Source organism: Balaenoptera borealis (assembly GCF_965194805.1).
Source record: "Balaenoptera borealis genome assembly, chromosome: 17".
Taxonomy (NCBI): Eukaryota; Metazoa; Chordata; class Mammalia; order Artiodactyla; family Balaenopteridae; genus Balaenoptera; species Balaenoptera borealis.
Genome location: NC_138876.1, coordinates 68,638,117 through 68,661,536, shown reverse-complemented (window position 1 = coordinate 68,661,536; position 23,420 = coordinate 68,638,117). Strand labels below are relative to the sequence as shown.

The window sequence follows — 23,420 nt, the reverse complement described above, 5'->3', positions numbered from 1 at the left end:
TACCCTCGAGTTTCTGCTCCTCGCGCCCTCTAGTGGCCAAGACGCGGGGAGGGCGCGGTCAAGAGGGTGGGGAAAAGGCATCAACTGGGGCCCACGGATGCCTGTAGAACGAGCCGAGCCGAGGAAGGAGCACAGAGCAGCGGGGAGAGATGGGAGTGCCTGGACCAAGCCCAGGGGCCCAGCCTAAGGCACAGGCGGGAGAGGATGGAGGCCAATGCGACTGCAGATGTCTGAGACAATCCCAGGTAAGAGTGTGGGCCATGAAGAGTCCAAGTTTGAATCTCAGCTCTGCCACCTACAAGCTGTCTGTCCTCAGGCAAGTTTCTGACATTCCGGGCCTTAGATTTTTTTGTAAAATATGGATAAGAGTAGTTTCTTCCTCATAGATTGTTAGGATTAAATGGGTTAAGATATAGGAAGTGCTTGAAACAGTGCCTAGCCCATAGTACATACCCAATAAATGTTGGCAATTGACACAAGTATCTGCCTGCTATTAATGAGTTTAACATTTGAACAAATAAATATATTGGAATTATAATTAGGCAAATTTTCATATGCTATTTAATCTATAGAACTGAATTTAAAATACTACTCACGGGGCTTCCCTGCTGGTGCAGTGGTTGGGAGTCCGCCTGCCAATGCAGGGGACACGGGTTCGAGTCCTGGTCCGGGAGGATCCCACATGCCGCGGAGCAACTAAGCCCGTGAGCCACAACTACTGAGCCCGTGCGCCACAGCTACTGAGCCTGCACTATAGAGCCCGTGCTCCGCAACAAGAGAAGCCACCGCAATGAGAAGCCCGTGCACCGCAATGAAGAGTAGCCCCCGCTTGCCGCAACTAGAGAAAGCCCCCGCGCAGCAACGGAGACCCAATGCAGCCAAAAAAGTAATAATAAATAATTTTTTTAAAAAAAGAAAAGCATTTAAAAAAATCTTACTGTATGTTATAAGGCAAAATTTTTTAAAAATTTTTAATAAAATAAAATAAAATACTACTCATAATTGTCCAACATAAACCTGTATGTGTTCTTCAATATATAAACCTTTGTTTGATATTTAGCTACTATGTCCTCTCAAACACATAAACCTCTGTTAGCTTTTGAGCTACTGTGTATATATATCTGAATCTAAAGAAGTCATCGCTGCATAAGTATTGACCAGAGGACCCTGCTTCGTTCATAAAAGGTCTGAGCACATCCTACTGCTTTACAGTAGGAAATCTTTTATCTACTTACTTATCCAAGCAGATTGACATGTTAATTGTCCTACTTCCTTTCTTTCCCTTATTTCAAGCATGATCCCCTAGCATTCAAGCTTGAAGTTTTTGCTCTGGGTCACAATATTGCTAACCTTTACAAAGTGTGGCTGGATGGAGTCAAAGGGTCTTTATGAAAAATGATATTCGGTGAATTACCAAATATGAAAGCTACTGATGAAATTTTTCTTCACTCCAATTTTTGTCAATATGTAGACATTATCTATTTTGCAAATAGACACATAAATTATGCCTAAGCCTAATGCATCATTTGGAACACAGGAAAACCTTGAACTGGAAGACAGGAGGACAAAATTAGGTGACCCACTCATCAAGAATGTCTCAGGTGCAGGGAACTGCAATCGTGCTGCTATTGCTATTGTGAAGAATCACAACCTGCTTTTGCAGGACTCAGTGCTCACCCCCATCGTAAGACCTGCCACCATCTACTGGGTTTACTTCTCTCTTTCCTGCTAGACTGGAAGGTTCCTGTGCATGGTAGGGACTATATCTTTATTATCTTCATACCTTTCTAGCACCTACCAAGGTCTGGTGAATGTATGGATGAATAATTTTGTTATTTAGAATTTATTACATAAAATCCTCAAATGACATTCATTTTTGTTTTCAATTATTCCTTGAAATAGGCCATATCTTGTCTTACAAATAGGAGATCTAAGATCTCATTCGGAGTTAAAATAACTTGCTAAAATCAGTTTAAAACTGGCAGGCACGAAATATCTAGACTGACGCCTAAAAAAATCTCACTGTTATCAAAATTGACTTGGGCGTTATTAGCAAAAGCTTAATGGCCAAGCCACCACAGGTGACAAAGCGTGGAATGTCAGTATCCCTCTGATACCTCTTTTCTATGGTGAGATCATAATGGTGCAGACTGTCCCACTGTGGTGAATTAAGTTAGTGTAGACAGATCCTCAGAATCATAGATGTCCTCAGGCTCTTTTCTCTAAATTCTCTGACCCTTCTGTGTATTCCACATCCAAAGTTTTCTTTAGGTAAGTTGAAAAATAAATGGTTTGCAAACCTAAGACTCTGAATCAATACAGACTATCATTGTAAGCCATTATGGCTTCCAGGTTCTGCCGTTGTCTTGGGGGAAGGCAGCCGGGAGGGAAGGGGAGGAGAAAGCGGGGTGAGCACCTAGAAAAGAAGGAAGTACAATTCGTTCTCATGCCCATTCTCTCTCTCTCTCTCTTTCCCTCTCTCCCACCTTTCTCTTTCTTTCTGTACACATATACACCACACACACACACACACACACACACACACACACACACACACACACTGATGTTAGCTATATGCCAGAAACTGTGACAACTGCTGTATGGATAGTATCTCATCTAATTCTCAAAACTGTATGCATTTTGAATTGCTCTGAAATCAGAATGTGTCTGACAATCAATAGGATCTCTACCTTGTGTCATTGTCTAATTAGAAGCATTTTTCTTTCATAGCAACTCAAAATCATGGGGCATCTTACAATGAATGGTGTCTTAGGTTGGAAAGAATACAGAAGTTTCTTTCCACATCCCAGGTGAGGAAACATCTAGTGAGTGATAGAGCAGGGTAATAAACTCAAATTTATTTAACTTTTCCAAATACTATGTTTCTAATCTTATGATACAAAATAAATGTTTTCCTATCACCCAAGCCTAAATATTTTACCCCTTTAAGCTTCCACTTTCCCTTGCAAATAAATAACAATTATTGTCAGAGGGGAATAGAAGAAGAGAATATTTTCAAGTTCGAACCTTGAAGCTAGCACATTTTAAATGGTCTGAGAATACACAGCACAGTAAGTATACATTTTCACAAACTGCTCTTACATCCACAAAGTATCACAAAATCACAATATAACTCTTTCTCTTTCATATGTCTCACTATCACCCTTGCAAAAAATCTCAGAAATCCCTTCACCAACTATGAACGAGGTCCATCATTAGAATTAATTTATAGTGCCATTTTTATAATTCGGTGACTGTTTTAAGACAGAGACCAGACTATTTCTTTCGATCCATAATATTTCATAGCATAACATCAAGTCAAATTGTAAAGGATGCCCTGTTCGATTGGAATTAGGAGGGGCAGCCCATGGATGTTGACCTGAACAGCGTGTGTCACTCAAAGCTACCGGGCACCTGGAGAGAAGCCTATAGGTTGAGTGGCAGGATTTATAGAGGTTCTTCTTTTTATTTATTTATTTTTTTGGCCACGCCACGTGGCATGTGAGATCTTAGTTCCCAGACCAGGGATCGAACCCACGCCCCCTGCAGTGGAAGCACGGAGTCTTAACCACCGGACTGTCAGGGAAGTCCCAATATCAGGGTTCTTTCAGCAATTCTCCTGAGGCAGATAGGCTGGCAGGGTGGCTAGTCTCGCACAGGGCTGATGCAGACGGCCTGTCGGCCTCTACCACTTCAGTCAGAGGACACAGCGCCAGAAGCAGACCTCTCCGGCCACAGCTTCCTCTGTTGAGGACCCCGTGATGAACACAGTGGGGCTCAGATGGGACCCTCTGCAGCTCAGCAACAGAGCCTGCTCTGAAACATCTTGCAGGACCTTGCTGAAATGATTAATAAAGGCTTTCCAAGGAATTACACACCTCTGAAAACCTAGCCTCCATCACTTCAGCCTGGAGGTATCAAAATCAAGCTCACACTGAACCTCCACCAGGGTAAATGGGTCTCATTCAACCACAGTAACACCCTCTGCAACTCTGCCAGCACAGGAAAATGCCGTGCAGCACGAGAGAAATATGAGAACCCCAATCTCAGGGATTCAAGGTCTTGGGAGCACTGAGCGAAAGGTAATAAAAAGGTACATTCAACAGAGAAAACAAGCCCACTTTTCATTTCAGGGTTCTGCAAAGCTCTGGCTGAAATAATACATAAAATCAAATGCCAAGCTGGGTCGTGAAAGGGATTCAAAAATCAAATCAAATGCATATTTCATCTTGTATGGCTTAAAAACCTAAAAGAGTTTTCTGCATCCAGGCAATAAAACCACAAAGGGCAAAAATAACTTGAAATGATGAAATGCAAAATATCAAAGTGTTTACTTCTGTTTTTCACTGGCTATGGGAAACTTAAGGTGAAACAGCAAAAGCTTTAAACAAATTATTGCAAGAGAAGGGAGGGATTTTGCAGAGGCCATTTTACAGAAGACGAACAGGATCCTATTAACCTTTTCAGTTATCAAAAGAAGCCTCAAAGGAAGACCTTAGTGTTAAGTTACTAGACTCAGTTTCCGTTCGGAGAAGCAAAGCCTACAGATGTGGGCCAGTGCCAAAGACAAAACCCTCTCTGGAGGCCCTATGGGGGAGATCCATTTTCCCTCAGCACTTTTCAACGTCTCCCCTTTCCATTGCTGTCCAAATCCAGCAGCTCTTGTGCCTTTCCATCAAGAGAGTTGACGGTGATTATGCCCAAGAATAGCTGAGCTACAAAACCTGGCAAAGTTATCCTTCCCCTGGGAGAAGTAAGCAGATTTTTCTTTCTTTTTTTTTCTTTTTGGCTGAGTTGGGTCTTTCGTTGCTGCGCGTGGGCTTTCTCTAGCTGCGGCGCGCGAGGGGCTACTCTCGGTTGTGGTGTGCGGGCTTTTCATTGCGGTGGCTTCTCTTGTTGTGGAGCGCGGGCTCTAGGCGCGTGGGCTTCAGTAGTTGTAGCACGCAGGCTCAGTAGTTGTGGCGCGCGGGCTTAGTTGCTCCGCGGCATGTGGGATCTTCCTGAACGAGGGATCGAACCCTTGTCCCCTTCATTGGCAGGCAGATTCTTAACCTCTGCGCCACCAGGGAAATCCAAGCAGATTTTTCAAACTCTATTTATCCAAAAAAAATTTTGAGACAAACTTCTACACACCTAACCATACTTGTTAGAGTGCTTTTGCCCCACTACGGCCAAGCGAAAATTTGGCTCATTAAAAATGATATTTCCAACACAGCCAAAAATAAATAATAAATTAATTAATTTTAAAAAACCATGTTAATTCTGCCAGATGAATAAGGAGGACCAGAGCGACCATTTAATAAAGATCGTCAACTCACTAAATGCTGTTTATTCTTTCTTTCTTTTTTTAATTGACAGCTTCGTTGAGCTATAAGTCACATACCATACAATTCACCTACTTAAATAAGTGTACCATTCAATGTTTTTTAGTATATTCACAGAGATATGCAACCATCACCACAATCAGTTTCAGAATATTTCCGTGACCCTAGAAAGAAACCCTGTACCCATTAGCTATCAAGCTCATTTCTTCCTATGCCCCTTCCTCAGCCCTAGACAACCACTAATTTACTTTCAGTCTCTACAGATTTGCCTATTCTAGATGTTTCATATAAATGGAGTCGTAAAATATGTCTGGCTTCTATCACTTAGCATAATGTTTTCAACACTCATCCACGCTGTGGCACGTGTCACTACTTCATTCCTATTTATGGCCAAACAATAATCCATTGTACTAACAGACTACATTTAATTTATCCATTCATCCGTTGATGGACATTTGAGTTGTTTCTATTTTTGGCTATTAGAATAATGTTGCTATGAACATTCATGTACAAGTTTTTATGTGGACATATGTTTTCATTTCTCTTGGACATATGCCTAGAAATAGAATTTCTGGATCATATAGTAATTCTATGCTTGAGGAAATGCCAAACTGCTTTCCAATACAGCTGAGTCATTTGACATTCCTACTGCCAGTGTGTGAGGTTCCAATTGTTCCACATCTTCACCAGCATTTGTTATTTCCACAAATAATATTTGATTACAGACATCCAAGCGGGTGTAAAGTGGTATCTCATTATGACTTTGATTTGTATTTCCCTGATAACTAATAAGACTGAGCATCTGTTCATGTGGCCATTTGTACATCCTCTTTGGAGAAATATCAATTCAGATCCTTTGCCCATTTCTTTAATTGGGTTATTTTTCTTTTTATTATTGAATTTTAAGAATTCTTCATGTAAGGTACAAATAGGACCCAAATTCCATGTCTCCTACCTCTGTTGCATTGAGGCCTCTCCATCAGCTTCACCTACAGCTTCTGCGGAGGTTTGCAACAAGCAGCTGATGGGAAGGAGAAAAACCCAGGCCTGGTCCATGGACGGGTAGACTCAATGTATTTGTGCAAGTTGAAAATGTTCCCTCATGCGCCTCTGCAACTGGTCCCATCTCTTGACCCTTAACCTCTGGCAACTACTGATCTGCTTTCTGTCACTTTAGTTTTGCCTTTTGTAGAATTTTATATAAATGGTATATGATATATAGTCTTTTTTGTTTGACCTCTTAGCATAACGTTTTTGAGATTCATCCATACTTTTGCATGTATTAATATTACATTCATTTTTACTGCTGAATTAGTATGGATATACCACAATTTGTTTGTCCACTCACCAGTTGATGGACATTTGGATTGTTTTCAGTTTGGGGCTACTGTGAATAAAGCAGCTATAAACATTCCAAAAAAAGAATTCCTCATGTAGAATATAAATTCTGTATAAGCAATACAAGTCCCTTATCAGATATGTGTTTTGCAAATATCTTCTCCCATCCTGTGGGTTGTTTTTTAACTTTTTTGGTGGTGTCCTTTGATGTATAAAAGTTTTTAATTTTGGTAAGATCCAATTTATCTATTTTTTCTTTGGTCGCGTTATCTAATTCAAGGTCACAAAGATTTATTTATGCTTGTTTACTTCTAAGAGTGTTATAATTTTAGGTCTTACATTAAGATCTTTGCTCCATTTTGAGTTCATTTTTATATATATGGTGTGAGGTAGAGGTCCAACTACATTCTTTTGCATGTGGCTATCCAGTTACCCCAGTAACATTTTTTGAAAAGATTATTCTTTCCTCATTGAATGGTCTTGACATCCTTGTTGAAAATTGGTTGACTAGAGATGTATGGGTTTATTTCTGGACTCTCAATTCTGTTCCATTGATGTTTATGTCTACTTTAAGTAGGTACCATACTGTCTTGATTACTGTTGCTTTTTATTAAGTCTTGAAATCAAGAAGTCTAGGTGCTCCAACTTTGTTCTTTGTCAGGATTGTTTTGGCTATTCTAGGTCACTTGCATTTCTAAATGAACTTTAGGATCAGCCTGTCAATTTATTCAAAGAAGCCAGCTGGAATTTTGACAGGGATTTGTTGAATCTATCTGGTGAGTATGGCCATCTTAGTAACATTGTGTTCCAATTCAAGAACATGAGATGTGTTTCTATTTATTTAGGTCTTCTTTAATTTTTAAACAATATTTTGTGGGTCTCAGAATATAAGTTTTGCATTTCTTTTGTTAAATCTATTTCTAAGTATTTCATTCTTTCATGCTGGTGTAAATGCAATTGTTTCCTTAATTTCTTTTTTGTTCATTGCTAGTGTATAGAAATACAATTGATGTTTGCATACAGGCATACCTTGTTTTATTGCACTTCGCAAATACTGCATTTTTTACAAATTGAAGGTTTGTGACAACCCTGAGTCAAGTAAGTTTACCAGTGCCATTTTTCCAACAGTATTTGCTCACTTTGTGTCTCTCTGCATCACATTTTGGTAATTCTTGCAACATTTCAAGCCCTCCCCCAGCAAAAAGATTATGACTCACTGAAAACTCAGATGATGGTTAGCATTTTTTAGCAATAAAATATTTTTAATTAAGGTATTTACATTGTTTTTTAGACATAATCCTATTGTACACTTAATAGACTCCAGTAAACATAACTTTTATATGCACTGAGAAACAAAAAAAAAAATTGTGTGGCTTGCTTTATTGCAATATTTGCTTAATTGCAGAACCTAACCCACAATATCTCCAAGGTATTTCTGTATTAATCTTGTATCTTGCAATCTCACTAAACTCATTTACTAGTTCTAATAAGTTTTTAGTGCACTCCTTAGGATTTTCTTTATACAAGATTGCATAATCTATGAATAGAGATAGTTTTACATCTTTCTTTCCAATCTGAATGTCTTTTATTTCATTCTCTTGCCCTACTTTCCTGGCTAGAATCTCCAGTGCAATGATGAATAGAAGTGCCAAGAGCAGACATCCTTGTCTTGTTCCTGATCTTAAGAGGAAAGCATCCAGTCTTTCATTACTAAGTATGATGTGGATTTTTTGTAGATGCCCTTTATGGCATTGTTTTTAAATCTCCAATCTTTTAAATAGTAGTCGAGCTAAAATTCATTTTTGTGTTATTTACAAATATGTTAGGTATAACTTTCAGAAAGCTCATAAAAATATATGATTTTTAAAACATATATTTAATTTAACAGAAAACATTTACTGAGTATCTACTATGTCTTGGCTCTGTTCCAGACTCTGAAGGTACTTAGTGAATAAAGCTGACAAAAAAACCCTGCCCTGACTGAGTTTACAATCTACTGTGGGGAAAAGAGACAATAAACAATAAACCAATAACTAAGCAAACTGTACTGAATGTTAGAAGGTAAAAAGCACCATAGAGAAAAATGTTCAGCCTAGCAAGGAAAATCAGGAGTTCTGGGAAAGGAGTTGCATTTTTAAATGGGGTATTACTGGGTAGGGTCTCATTGACAAGGGACCATTTGAGCAAAAACTTGGAGGAAAGAAAATACAGCATGCATAGAAAATAAATGATCCCCCCAATTACACAGTTTTCATCCATCCATTAAAATACGTTTACTGAGAGCCAAGATTATTAAAGGTCAGAACATTTTATAACTAGAAGAATATTCAAAGCTTACACTAACTTGCTTGCTGAATGAGATAGCTTAAGTCAGAAAAACTAAGAACTTTGGACAAAGCAGGGACAGTTGAGATGGAAATCTTAACCAGTATGCTATACATACTACACTTTAAAATAAAGATGTTTTGTTTCAAATGACATGCATAATTCCACAGGTAATGAAATCCACAAAATAAGTTTTATGAATGGAAACATAATCTAGTAATCTAATGGTTTGAGTATCTTTGGAGAACACCAAACCTACTGTTGATGAGAACTTAGGTTTCAGAAATCCATTAATTAATCACTGTATAAAAATAGCCATTGGGTTGAAAGCAATAGAAAAGAAACAGATGACATTGTTCTTGTGTGCCTTCCTAATGCAATAACAAGCCCCATCAACTGATGCGTCTCTAAATCTCTCAGCAAAACAGTCTCTTTCCCTCATTGTTCAGACCTTATCTACTCTTAGTGTTGAAGAATAAAATCACACATTTTCAAGTAAAACTTCTCTTTGGAAGGCAACAGTAGATCTTCAAAAGCTAAAAGAATAAGAAAATGCGATAAATATTTTAAATTTCACCCCAAATGATACAAGTGAACCAGCAAATGAAAAAAAAATACAGTGTAGCAACAATCAGTGCAATTTCAATGTACCTCCCAACTAATAGCCACTGGCTCCTCTCCCAGTATGACGGTCACTGGTTCACATTCAAGCCCAGATATTACACTAGGGGGCGCTCCACCAGGTTCAAAGGTAGCCCTGTATCTTTTCACATTTTTCTTTTCACCAAAATGAAGGATATGCAAGGCACATGCCAAATGCAGTGTTTTTCTACTCAAAGCTGGAGAGGAGTAGCTGACATCTGAAACAACTGGGTTGGAACTGAAAGCAGCCATTAAAGATGGGGAAGTGGACAGAACAAAAAAAAGAAGGCAATTTAACAGGTGTGACTCAAGTTTCAGCCTGTTAGAGCAGGAAGGAACACTGTGTTTTAGTATTTACTAGCAAGTGTTTTAGAGCAGCGGTCCCCAACCTTTCTGGCACCAGGGACCAGTTTTGTGGAAGACAATTTTTCCACAGATGAGGGGTGGTGGGAGGATGGTTTCAGGACAATTCAAGTGCATTACATTTATTGTGCACTTTATTTCTATTATTATTACATTGTAACATATAATGAAATAATTGTACAACTCACCATAATGCAGACAGGAGGTGGAGCTCAGGCGGTAATGCAAGCAACGGGGAGCGGCTGTAAATACAGATGAAACTTCGCTGGCTCACCCGCCGCTCGCCTCCTACTGTACGGCCCGGTTCCTAACAGGTCACAGACTGGTACCGGTCCGTGGCCTGGCGGTTGGGGACCCCTGTTTTAGAGTTTACTAACATTTTCACAGTTATTCCCACATAATATGAAATTAATTGTTTGGGGTTTTTGTTTGTCTGTTATCATAGAACCACAGAATTTGGGAGTTTACTACAGAGATTACTACCTATCCCCTGATGATGACCCTTCTTTCTTGAAGGTTATGACCCTAAGACGGGCTGGGAGCACATATCATTGGGCAAAATTCCACCAGGCAGATGTTTTATGTTAACACAAAATTTCTACTGACACCTTATTCCGAGATTCTTGGGACTCTGATCTAAAAACAAATAAAGACTTATCTACTATTAGCTGTCAGCTCTAAAAATGCACCTGATGCTTTTACAGTACTTGAGGCAACTGTAAGTTTGTTTTCTTAATTATCTTAAACATGCTCCCTAAAAATCTTCAATTAATGTGTAGAATGCTTTGCCCAGCAAAGTTAATGCCAATGACTCTGTTCAAATAAATAAAAGTTAAGTACAAATTGACAGTTTGCTGATATATATATATCTTATAACTACAACTATCAACCTATTGATTACATGAATAACTATCTCTGAGAACAAGGCTGAAATAAGAACAATAACAAAAAACTTGTAATGTCACAAATACAGATGTGCTATGAGAAAATCTTATCAAAGGATATGGACAATTAATTACACAGCTACTCAAGGTCTGAATGATTCCACCAAGTTCGACTGCATTTCCAAAAGGGTTTGGTATTTACATAGAATATACTTCAAACAAATTTAAGGAAGATATGGCAAAATAATATTGAACTACTCTATACAAAACAATTATACACAAATCGTTCCTTGCACAGGTAAGAGAAGTATGCACCTATAATGTTTTTAAATATACGCTTTAATCAAAAAACCAACAGAAATTATATTCATCTTTATTGCAAATAGAAACATAAGAAAAATTTCAATACGATGACTTTTTTTTTTGACCATGCCGCATGGCTTACGGGGGGTCTTAGTTCCCTGGACCAGGGCAGTGAAAGGGCCGGGTCCTAACCACTGAACTGCCAGGGAACTCTCTCAATATGATGACTTGAAAAAAAATTAACCATTCGCCTGAAATCTAATCAGTCGAACAGTAACAAATGCAAATAACCCCATGCTCTACCTTCTGGCCAATGGAAAGATGCCACAATGAGAAGTTGAACCTGACAGCAAAGCAAATTTTCTGTGGTCCATCATGAGATGGTTCAGGTTACAAGAGGACATCACTTCAACTTCTAATAATGTCCAAGCACATGTTTCATTATTTAGTTGAAAAGAGTAAGGTATTTCCTGCCCGTGTGGTATAACTATATCGTGGCCATACTTAAGAGCCAAGATATTCATCAGGTCTGGACATGATTTCTACGAGTTAACAGCATCTCTGAGGAAATGAGAAATGGTGACATGAGCTGGGAGTCAGAACAGTTTGTCTCCAGCCCCAGTTTGCCACTAGCTGTGAGGCCGTGAATTCTTCAGTTAGTGCCTATACCTTTATTAACCTATCAACAAAATGGACAATATTATACTCCAGCCCCTACTTTCCTCCCTTCCTCATCTCTTTCAATAATAATCCTGGTTCTCCTGTCCTATTATGGAGAATGGAATATTTGATGAATAGAGATGAAAGCCAGGGTCATTCTCATTAATAATTAATACTTGGGTTGCTCTTTACGCTTAATAAGTCATTTTTAAACTTTTTATAAATTCAACAGCCCTGTAAAATGGCTATGATTACACCATTTCACAACTAGTAAGACTGAGACCAGAGAAATTAGTTAACTCACCCAAGGTGGCGAATAAGTGGGCAGAGGTTGAACCCAGACCTGATGACTCCAAAATTCATCACCTTTCTCTTATAAGATGTTGACTCACTACAAAGCAGATAGGGATCACCTCACTTTAGTAGGGTAGGAACCTGCTAAAACAGGACCATGCTCAGTAAAAAGTTCCTGAGTTCTTAAAAGGAGAGACTGAATCATCAAGGTACCTTGCTCTTTGATAGTCCCTTCAAAAAAGGCAAAAAGCGTGGCAGTTCAACCTCAGTTCCATCACACGCACCAAAGGAGAAAAAAAATCAATATACCTGTAAAAGAAATTTAAAGTGCCAGGGAAAAGTATTACATATATCCAGAGTAAGATGGTAAGACAATAACTAACTTGAATGCCTAGAAAAAGAAGCTGCTCACAAAAATCAGAGGATTTTGTGAGGTTGGGGGTGGGGTAGGGGAGACAGTGGGAGGTCTGTTAGTTGAGCTTTGGTGAAAGCTTGTCTAATTCAATCCCTCGTTCCCAAGATGAGACTGAGGGCCAGAGAGGTTAATGTTTACCTTCAGTCATTCATCAGATCCACTGGGTGTATCTTGGATGTGATTTAACCAAGGACGTGACGCACTTGTTAGCGGAAACGCTTTTACATTTGCTCCTGACACTTCATTCTTTCCCCTGGGTTTTCAGTCCTTTAGAAAAGCTCCCTAATCTTTCTCAGTTCAACTTTTATACAAAAATGAATCCTGCTCTGTGAACAGAATATAGTATTTTTTGATAACTAAAGCTCTTAAGGGAGCTCTGGGCCATTCTGGGACCTCACTGATCATCAAGGGGCGATGGATATAGATGCAGAAATCTGGAGAAAACTGATCTGAATGTCCTCTGAGCCCAGAAAATCCCTTATAAGTGATGTTTGTCTTTATATGTGTGTGTGTGTTTGCGCACGTGTGCATGCACGTGTGCGCGGGCACACAGAAAAGAAACCCCAGACGTAAGGACTCTGCTATTAATCATCAAAGATAGGTGAAACGAAAACATTTCCTCTGAGAGATCTGATCAACTGACGTTTCACTGCACTATGCTCAAACATGAAAATTAAAACACTTAAAATGTATTTCTCCCTCCTAAGAGTAGTGAAAAATAGACTCATTTGAGGTTGAAAAATAAAGGAGAATAAATAAATCAGAGATATAAAGATTTATCCCTAGCTCAACACTGATTCAACTGAAATCAGTTTCACATACAATGTGTTTCACTCTTAAAGCAATTGCACTGGTATCATTTATATTACATCTCCAAGCCTCCAGCAGTTCAGATGAAATAATCCTTCAGCCTTCATGTTAATATCAGGTCTCTTGCCTTCTCTTTCATTTTCCCCACTACCTTTAGCCATTTTTCTCTCTTCTTACTCTTCCAATCAATTTCTCCCAGGTAATCTTTCCAATGAATGTTTCCACATATCCTAAGTCCTAGCTTCATTCTTTTGCCTTAGATTCATTTTCCAGAGAGTATCTCATAAAGTGAGTACTGCAGTTATTACTAGAAGCTACTTTCCAGGCACTGTACTAAGCACACCATCTACATCCCCTCATTTAATCATCACAACCTCTCTCCTAAAAGTTAAGGAACTTATCCAAGGACACAGGCAGCCCACTGGGGTCACTATACTGTACGGTCCTTGAGGATGGGATCCCTCTGTGTTCTCATTGTGGTTTTTCCAGCACCTGGCACAGTGCCAGGCTCATAGAAGAAGCTTTATAAATATTTGTGCATGGATGGCCAATGGATGGATGGATGGATGAAGAGAAAAAGCGGGAATTTCAATAAGATCTGCCTCCCTCCAAACCTGTACTATATGTCTCACCCAATACATTAAAAGTTGGAGGGGAAAGAATGAGTGCAATAAAAATTCTAAACTATAAGCAGCTTCTCTGTGGACCAGCTCAATCTCTATATTGTGGACCTGTATTATGGGCTGCTTCGGTGTATAGCTTACAAAAATTGCTCCGTACACCTTGGTTTTAGCTACTCTGTGCTGGAGAGAGTAGGGCCTCCACTGTAGTACCGTGGGGAGGACTGAAAATGAGGCACAGACAGCCCCGCTCTGTCCCTGAGCCCAGCTAAGAGTGGGATCTAACAAAGGTCCCAGGCTTCTACCCTCACAGCACAGGCCCCTACTGAAGGAAAGACTCCAAGTTTATTTGGATTCCCAAAAGCTATACCGATTTTTCAAAGGGGTTTCAGAAAGATTCTCTCTGTTGATCTTTGTAACAATCTGCTAAACCTTGGCAGGGGTAGGGGGTAAGGACTGAGTATTATACGACAAGTAGAGTCATGAGCTCTCAGTCTCCCTCGCCTGGCTGGAATTAGCTTCTTTGCCAGGATAAAGGCAAACTGAGAGAACTGTGTGCCTGTGAAAGACACGAGCAAGGCCTCTGACGTTGCCACAGTGCAGGACAGAGTGTAGAGAATGCCAACTTTGGGGTAAGAGAAGGGGAAACGCTAAAATACGGGTGCATATTTATTTATCGCATACATAATACTCATATTTACTTACATATTCAAACAGAAACAAAAGAGGGAGGAACTAATAAAATGCTACCTGTAGAGGAAGAGAGAGAATTGGAGCAAACCAGGATGAAAGCAAGGCTTCTCTGAATGTCCTTTGTCTTATGGTTCTGACTTTCAAATCATATAAATGTCTTACATAATTTAAAAAAACAAATGTAGCTTAAAAATAGAAAAATAAAGTAATCCCTAAAAACTGAAAACAAATTAAAGCAAATAAATCTCCACAGCATACCGGGTTGTGGGCATAACCAAACAGAGAAGAATTATTTCAAATAACTAGGTCACGGTATTTTGCAAATCCCTAAGAGATAGCCTATGGACAGAAAGAACCACAAAGATGTCTAAAACTGCATTTCATATTTCATAGTTAGTAGTAACACTGATAGTTGGTTTGAAACCATTACACACACATACACACACACTTGGATATAGTAATTATGTAAAAGTTATTAGGAAGAAAGATTTTCAGTATTAAAGAGATATAATATCAAAGAAGTTAAGTAATAACCTGTAATCTTACATTTGAAGTGGAAATATCAATATAACTTCATGATTTGTTTTTCTCTTTTTATTAAAAACAAAAAGGCCTAGAAACAATGACAATCTTGTAGCAACGAGCACACCCAGGGCCCAGATGGTGATCTCCAAAGATCACTTTCCTCTAAAAGGAACCAAGACTCCTTGGAAAAGTGTGACTGATCCCAGGTCTAGGGCAGGAAACCATAAAAACTACTGAGGTCATTCCAAATGTTACAGATGCTAGCTTGAAGGGGCTCCCAGTGGCCAAAGACTGAACAACTGGAGCATCAAAAAGAATAATGATTGCAGTAGATTAAAGTACATCAAACATATAAAAAGCCATGTGTTCATCATATTTTTTTAAAATTTACTGGTCACTATACCAATTTGCTAGAACAAAATTTTTTACTCTGATAATTGGTAAATAAAGAGAAAGAATCACAAAAGAAATAATGGTTTGGAGAACTGGCCAAACAGGAGGCTGGTCATTTGGGAAATTGACTTAGAGCAATTCAAAGAGAGAGACAGATGGGGAGACAGAGAGACAGAGACAGAGAGAGATTGATTGATGATGCACTATGTTGTGAACTTTCCTTCCCAACACCTCCTGCCTATCTGCTGCCCTAGAAGATTTCTGCCACTTTACTCCTATGATCGGCACTCCTTACAATTTCATTTGAATGTATTACTTCTCTTAACAGGTGAGATTTAGCAAAATGCCTTCGAATACCACTCTAAATTAGACTAATACAATGTTTGTTTTAAATGTTTGTCAGAAAATCTAACGAAACTCTTTAATGGGGACTTAAATTTAACACAGTCTTACAACATGAAAAGGGGGAAACCAATTTGTATTGAGCACCTATGACTATATACCAAATGTTTTAAGATATCATTATCTCATTTAACTTTTGTCAGTAGCCCTAGGAGAGGATCATTCACATTTTACAAATGAGAAACTGAGAGAGAGTGGTTAAGGGACTTGGCTAAAATCATGCATTTAGTTAAGTGACAGAGCTGGGATTCAAAAAGAAGTCCGTGGACTACATCACACTCCCCACCTAAAAGAAAAAGAGATCACATGCATGCTGGACATGGTCGAAGTCTGTGGTGATGCACCATTACTAAAAATACCGCAGTGATGAATTGCTCATTAACTATTTCCCTTGTAAGAAAATCATGTAACTCTACAGGGCGATGTAAGAATAAGTTTATTTGGTACTTGTGGCCTTGGGAAAATTATTTAATCTAAGATTTTTCAAGCAGGAAGAAGTCATAGAGTTCATTCTAGTCCAAATTATTGTTTTCTAGATTAGAAAACAGACCTGGAGAGAAACAGTGATAAGCCTAAAACCAGACAATGGGTTAGCGGCATGAGGGCAAAGACACTCTCCACCTTAGGTACCACCGTAGCCCTCGGGGAGCTCTGAGAGGTAACGTCAGAAGGCCTGAGCGGTCCTACGGAATTAAGAGTGTGTGTGTGCAGGTCAAGGTGTGAGACGCATAAATATTGTCACTTTGTAACCATGGATCCGGGAAGTTTGGGGATGGTTTGTCCCAGCTCATCAGCATCATTTATTTTATTTTATTTTAATTAATTTATTTATTTTTGGCTGTGTTGGGTCTTCGTTGCTTTGTGTGGGCTTTCTCTAGTTGCAGCGAGCGGGGGCTACTCTTCATTGCGGTGGCTTCTCTTGTTATGGAGCACGGGCTCTAGGCGCGCAGGCTTCAGTAGTTGTGGCACGCGGGCTCAGTAGTTGTGGCTCACAGGCTCTAGAGCGCAGGCTCAGTAGTTATGGCGCACGGGCTTAGTTGCTCCGCAGCATGTGGGGTCTTCCTGGACCAGGGCTCGAACCCGTGTCCCCTGCATTGGCAGGCGGATTCTTAACCACTGCGCCACCAGGGAAGCCCCCAGCATCCTTTATTGATGACAGTGAGCACGATGGTTCTGTACATGGCGGTGCTAAGACCCCCTGGAGAGTTCTACTATTGAGACTGTACAGAGCAAGAACCTATGTGACCAGCAAAATATAGAAGAAATAAAAATATAAGAAGTATTTTAAAATATAAAAAGTATTTCAAAATATAAAAAGTATTTCAAAAATATAAAAAGCTCCAGCTGAGACTCCATGTAGATTCTGCTTCCTGGGTGTCCCCTGCACATGTCACTGGTGCCTGAGATAAGAGAGAAAGTGGGTCCTGCTGCGCCCTTCAGAGACCGCCTGTGGATGCAAAGTCCATTCTTACTTTGTTTGTTTGTTTGTTTGTTTTTGGCTTGCGGGATCTTAGTTCCCTGGCCAGGGATCAAACCCGTGACCCCTGCAGTGGAAGCGCGGAGTCCTAACCACTAGACCGTCAGGGAAGTCCCAGTCCATTCTTACTTTGATGCTATAGTTGTGTAGTATCCATGTGTAGCAGTTGTCATTTGGGGTCCTCTGAGTCTTCTTAAGCAACTCAACCCTGCTTAACTGCCACCATGAGTGCATTGGCTAAGAACCAGCCACAAGGTAAGCACTCGAACATGTCTTAAATTAATTGGTCAATGAACAAACAGAATCTGAGTATCCTGACATACTGTCCACTATAATCTTCTACCAAAGTTCTAATTGGCATTGAAGAAAAACTAATGTAATTCGGTGTGATAAATACCTCTCTGCTCAAAAAAACCTATCATTGTCTCTCTTAGTTCCTAATAGCCTCTGTTCATCTCAAGATTGTTTAACATTACAGAAGGGAGAAGACTCTAGCAGCTGCTGCAGGATGTTGGTTTGCAGGGGACCTTCATCTTCTATCGAGTTTAAGTGTGGTGTTCATACATCTCGCAGAGCCAAACCTCATCGCCTGACCTTGGAAATAGCCAGTGATGCTACAGTACGTCCACACCTAATACAGTCTATCTGCATTTAAAAGGTTAATTTTAACGTTAAAAAAATCTTTGTATACAATTATAAAATTAGTACAAAATGAATTTTAAAAACTATCTCATAGAAGAACGGGTCTAGAAAAGCTGTTAATGCTCTCAGAAGAATGAAACCAATCAAAGCATGTTCATGCTTCACTTGCATCTAAAGACGCGGCAAATCTGAGGCTGCAATTTGAGTTCAGGGGCACCGCCTTGACTCTCGTCAACGACTCGAAATCAGTGGTTGGAGACAGGTGGCAAATATTTGGTTAATTAGAAAGCAATAAAAATTACAGTCTATTTTTAAAAATCACACCCCAACCTAATCCCCTTATCTTTTCAAGACACAGAAAAAAAGTATTGGGTTGGCCAAAAATTCATTCAACCCAAACAAACTTTTTGGTCAACCCAGTATCTTGATTATTCTCCAGTGAAAAACAAAATAGAGTTTTCCAAGGCTAGTTCCGTTGTAAAGACAAACGAATGGCTAACTCTTCATAATTCTGCACACAAAGGGTGGAATCCCAGGAAAGCCAAGGTGATGCTGAGAGACCACGGTGCTCTAAAAGCAAATGTTGTTGACCATGGTTTGGTGGCCAAGTAGAATCTTAGACTATCATTTCTCCAGAAATAGTTAAAAAAAACACAAACCCCCCCCCACAAACTAACTGGAAATTATGACAATAGAATATGCCTATTATAGTATTTCAATAAAAATCACATATGCACATTTATATACTCCGAGGAGTACAAGACTCCAGGCTCCTGGCTCTTACTGTTTGCATGTCTTCAAGCAAGTTATTTAAACCTCTCTGGACCTTTGTTTCCTCATCTGGAAAATGGGCATAATCAATAATACCTACTGCATAGGCATTAAATGATGTTTTACGTATAAAAATACTCAGCATCTTCTACTTAGCAAACACTCAACAAATATTATCAGTCATTTTATTACCATCACTATTATTACAGAGGTTTCATTCTCAGACCTGTTCAAGATGCAGGACTTCAAATGTAAGGTGCTGTCATCATCATCATAAATAATTTTATTTCCTAGAATACATGACTAAGTTATATTTTTCAATTTATACTGCTGTACCTATTGAAGTTAGGTAAGCTCTGGAACAAATCATTATTTACTACTTCATTTGATCCTCACAACAACACTGACACAGAGAGAGGGGAGATATTATCCTCATCAGACAGATAAAGTTCAGTTTTAGCCGAAGTTCAGGGAGTTAAGTGACCTGCCCAAAGTCACAGAGTTGGTGACCAGCAGGGCAGGGTTCAAGACCGCTCCGTCTAACTCCTCCTGCAGGGCTTTTCCCGCTATTTCAGGCTTTTCCAAAATATCAACTTCATAGTATTTCATTTCATTCAATAAATGTGACCCTAAGTGAGTCAGCAGAAAGACCATAAACAGGGAGGGTGCAACGTGACCACAGATCCACTGCTGCACAGAAACGAACACCAGTGGGCTGAAGGTGTTTTAGTGACACACTCATGAGTGTCACCACCTCCTCTCAGGGCACAGGGGCCCCCAATGTGATGACGAGATGAGCCCCGTGGTGCTGAAGGTGTCCCCCCAGCAATACCTGAAAGCATGCATCTCTCCACCGCCACCCAGCCCACCTCCCACCTGCTTGCCTTTATAGCCCTCTCATGTCTGTCCGAGGAAAGCTTTTGTGGGGCCAGGGGTGGGGCCGGGGGTGCTGGCTGGAGCCAGAACAAGCCTCAGCCTTCCCTGCTCTTTGCCTTTGTTCAAGTTGGTCCTGCACAGAGAGCAAACGCCTTACCTCCAAACTCCAAACGGTCCACTTCTACTTCTCCATAAAAGCCTGGTTAAAAGCCATTTCCGCCATGACATGCAGTTCAACACCGCCACGCCGCCAGCCAAAATAATCTCTGTGGCCCACAGCTTCCATTCATTTATTTAAACAGCTTTTTCTAAACTTATTTTGTAAGCTGTCTCTCTCCTCTTAGATCTGTAAGCAACTTAAGGTCCAGGTTTGAGCCTTTATATCTGCCCCGCCCCGTGTCCACCCACCTACACACACACACACACCACACACACACAACACACACACACATACCATGCACAACACACACATACACACACCACACACACAACACACACACACACACCACACACACAACACATACACTCCACACAAAACACACATATACCCACAACACATGCACACACACAACACATGCACACACACATACACACACGGCACACACCACACACACACCACACACACCACACACCACACACACACGGCACAGCACCGTGCCCGGAGTCGGTATTCAATGGCTATGAGAGAGGGCGAGTGAGCAAAGGCCCATCTTTGATACGGGTACAGAGTTTCATCTCTACCATATAACACAACACAAGCAAACTGCTATGGAGGGTCAGGTGATTTTTTTAAATGAAGAAAGAACTTTAACTCGAAAACTTTGTCAGAGGAGAAATTTAAACTATTTTTAAATTCATCTTCAGATACATTTCTTAATTCTCCATGTCACTTAAGTGCATGGAACAGGGTTTAAATACAAAAGATTAAATTAAATAAGTCCTTAAAAAATACAAATCTCCGCTTAGAGAGTAAGAAGGATTCAATTGATACAAATTCAAAAAATCAAGGTAAGTTTTAAAAAGAGGTATCATCCCTGTTTAATTTTACTGTAATACGACAAGCCACCCTCTACTCTTAATCAATCTGACTATCTCTTGACTATTATTATTTGTTATCTGTCTGGAAAGGAAGGAAAAAGTATGTGAGCTGGAAATGAAAGGCCTTTTATCAAAACACCGAAGACTACCAAACACTGTATAAATTGCATTGGCAAGGATCAAAAACAAAAAAAGCTGCTGATGACAAAACCAGAATGGCATTGGCACTGTGTGATACTGCTTCTTTTTAACCCAGATGTTGGAACGTCAGATGAACAAATTCCATGATTTAGTTTTATTCAATCGTTTACCCTCTTCACCAAGGAGGCCACACTCAGTGACCACTGCCTTGACCACATCTCTGTGGAACTCTGCAGCCAAAGACCCCAGGTCCACAGAAAGTTGTCTATCTAGCCTCTACCTCAACCAGTAATTAAGAGATGGCCTTGGTCAATATGGGTTCAATACGCGTCAATTCCTACCCAGCTCAGCACTGGACCACAGCCTGGTAACTCTCGAGGTCCAAATGGTGCATCTGGAGGGAAATGGGATGATTCAGAAGGCTCTGCTCCCTGGCCTGGCTGGGACAGCGACACACAGGCTGCACTAAGAGTGATTCCTGATGTGTGTCCTGAAGAACACTATTCATGAGAAAGAATGCCTTAAAGAAGTCAGATTTCATGGTCAAATAAATTTGGGAGAGACTGTACTTTGAACTTTCCTTTGGGAGTTTCACAATGCACATTGGTATATTAAGGGTTATGAAAAGTCCAGCAGCAAAGGATTCTATAATATTTTGTTTAACTCAGCAAGCCCCAAATTTATTTGACTATGAACCTTCTTTCCAGTAACACCTCTAATACTGAAACTTAGCGTGGGAAATACTGAGACCACATTTGACAGTTACATGGCTTCAGATCTAACAACAAGACAACTCGTGGTTTCCCTGTCCAAGAATTGTTGCTCAACAAAGGTTAGTGTAAGAATTAAACAAAAAATGGGATGTTCAGGATTTCTGACAACCAAATTATAATGTGATCTGTAAATTTTACCTTAATATAAGCAAAACATATATTATTTAAAACCAACCGAAAAAAACAGATTTATAGGTGACAATTACAATGTCCATAGCAGTATACTCTTTATAAAAAGATTTGCTATCATGGACCCACAACCCAATATGTATGTCTTTTTATGGGCAAAATGAAATAGAGAACAAAATGATTACCCAAATAGTTCAACTTCTTTTTCTATCAATACAATAATATAATTTTGTCTGCTAATTTTCATATAATCCAAGCTTGCTGGGTTTGAATGTGGACGTGGAGGAGAAAAGTGGGAGCCGGCCATTGCAAAAGCTCTTGTAATTCTCCACTTAACTGCTTAAATATACTTTATTAATAAATTGAGCCTTAGGTAGATACAGTCATTTGACCATCTTTGAAATCACTAAGGAAACATCCAGGATATTACATGATATAATACACTGAAAATCCCAATATCTGAGAATTCATGTCCCCACATTTCTGAGCACCCAATTTACTATGGAAAAAAAAAGATTTGAGCACTAAGTATTATGGGTCTAGGTACCAACACAAAACATCATCTAAAACAAAATTCATAGATTGCCTTTCTAACTTCAAGCACCTCCAGTAATGCAATTAAAACCTGTTCACATTTATGAATGGAAAATCCATGAAGATGATCTATATTTCAGATCATCAATTTTTTTAAATTTAACACTTTCAGACTCATGTCAGACCATGAAAAGATTTATTCAGATTTAAGTTTGCCCATTTCATTCTTTTGAACTGAGAACCGTAAAAACACAAATATGCAAAGTTCTCCCTTTTCCAAAACACAGTTGGTGAAAATGTTACACTTTAGTACAATCTGAATCGAAGAGAAAACATTCAAAGACTTCCTCCTCCTAAAATCTGAGGTGGGGGAAGATTGCTCTTCATGAACTTGAATTTAACACCTTGATGTTAGAACAAACTTTCTCTTTACTCATTGCATTTTAGTTTAGTGATCAAAAATGATCATGGTTTCAAGGAGTTCTAACGGCAGTGCCTTACCAGTGTAGATGCTGGCATTGGAAGCTGGAATACCAAACTGTGACTCGATGAACTTGGGAATGAAGGTAATGAAAGCAGTTACAATGGCACTCTCAGCTGTGTATGACAAACTCACAAAAAGGAATGTCATGTTGCTTAAGATCCTGACAGCTGCTCTTGGTAGGTCTATAAAATGACAAAAATGACAAATGAATGTTATAAACAAGGGATGGAGAAGAAAAGAAAATTGAACTGCTTTTGAAATGAACTGGAAATAGCCATTCAGCAATATAGGAAAAATTGATGACTGATTAGAACTCATCCCCTTTATTAAATAGATCTGGGGGTTTTTTTTTAGTTTTTCAACTAGGATAAGGAAATTTAATAAAGAATCTAAAAACATACCCATACACAAATATCCTTATAAGAAATACCCCCAACCTATGACTCCTGTTTCAAAAACTGCTTAAAATAAATGATTTGCATTTTTTATTGACTGAAATAATGGTATTCTTTGTTAAGACCCTGAAGTCTACTAAATGTATAAAGTACCTGCAATATAGTCCTA

At 39.4% G+C, this 23,420-nt stretch overlaps 1 protein-coding gene across 5 annotated transcripts in view; it reads right to left on the bottom strand.

The window, feature by feature from the left end:
- SLCO5A1 (solute carrier organic anion transporter family member 5A1) overlaps positions 1–23,420 on the bottom strand; it is a 131,876-nt gene that overhangs the window by 35,118 nt on the left and 73,338 nt on the right. For 4 of the 5 annotated variants that reach the window (XM_082363417.1, XM_082363416.1, XM_082363420.1 and 1 more), the window contains one exon: positions 22,874–23,038. The exons of the other annotated variant lie outside the window; for it this stretch is intronic. In XM_082363417.1, coding sequence (XP_082219543.1) covers positions 22,874–23,038 — 165 coding nt within the window. The remainder of the gene's footprint in view (positions 1–22,873; positions 23,039–23,420) is intronic. 5 annotated transcript variants of the gene reach the window in all.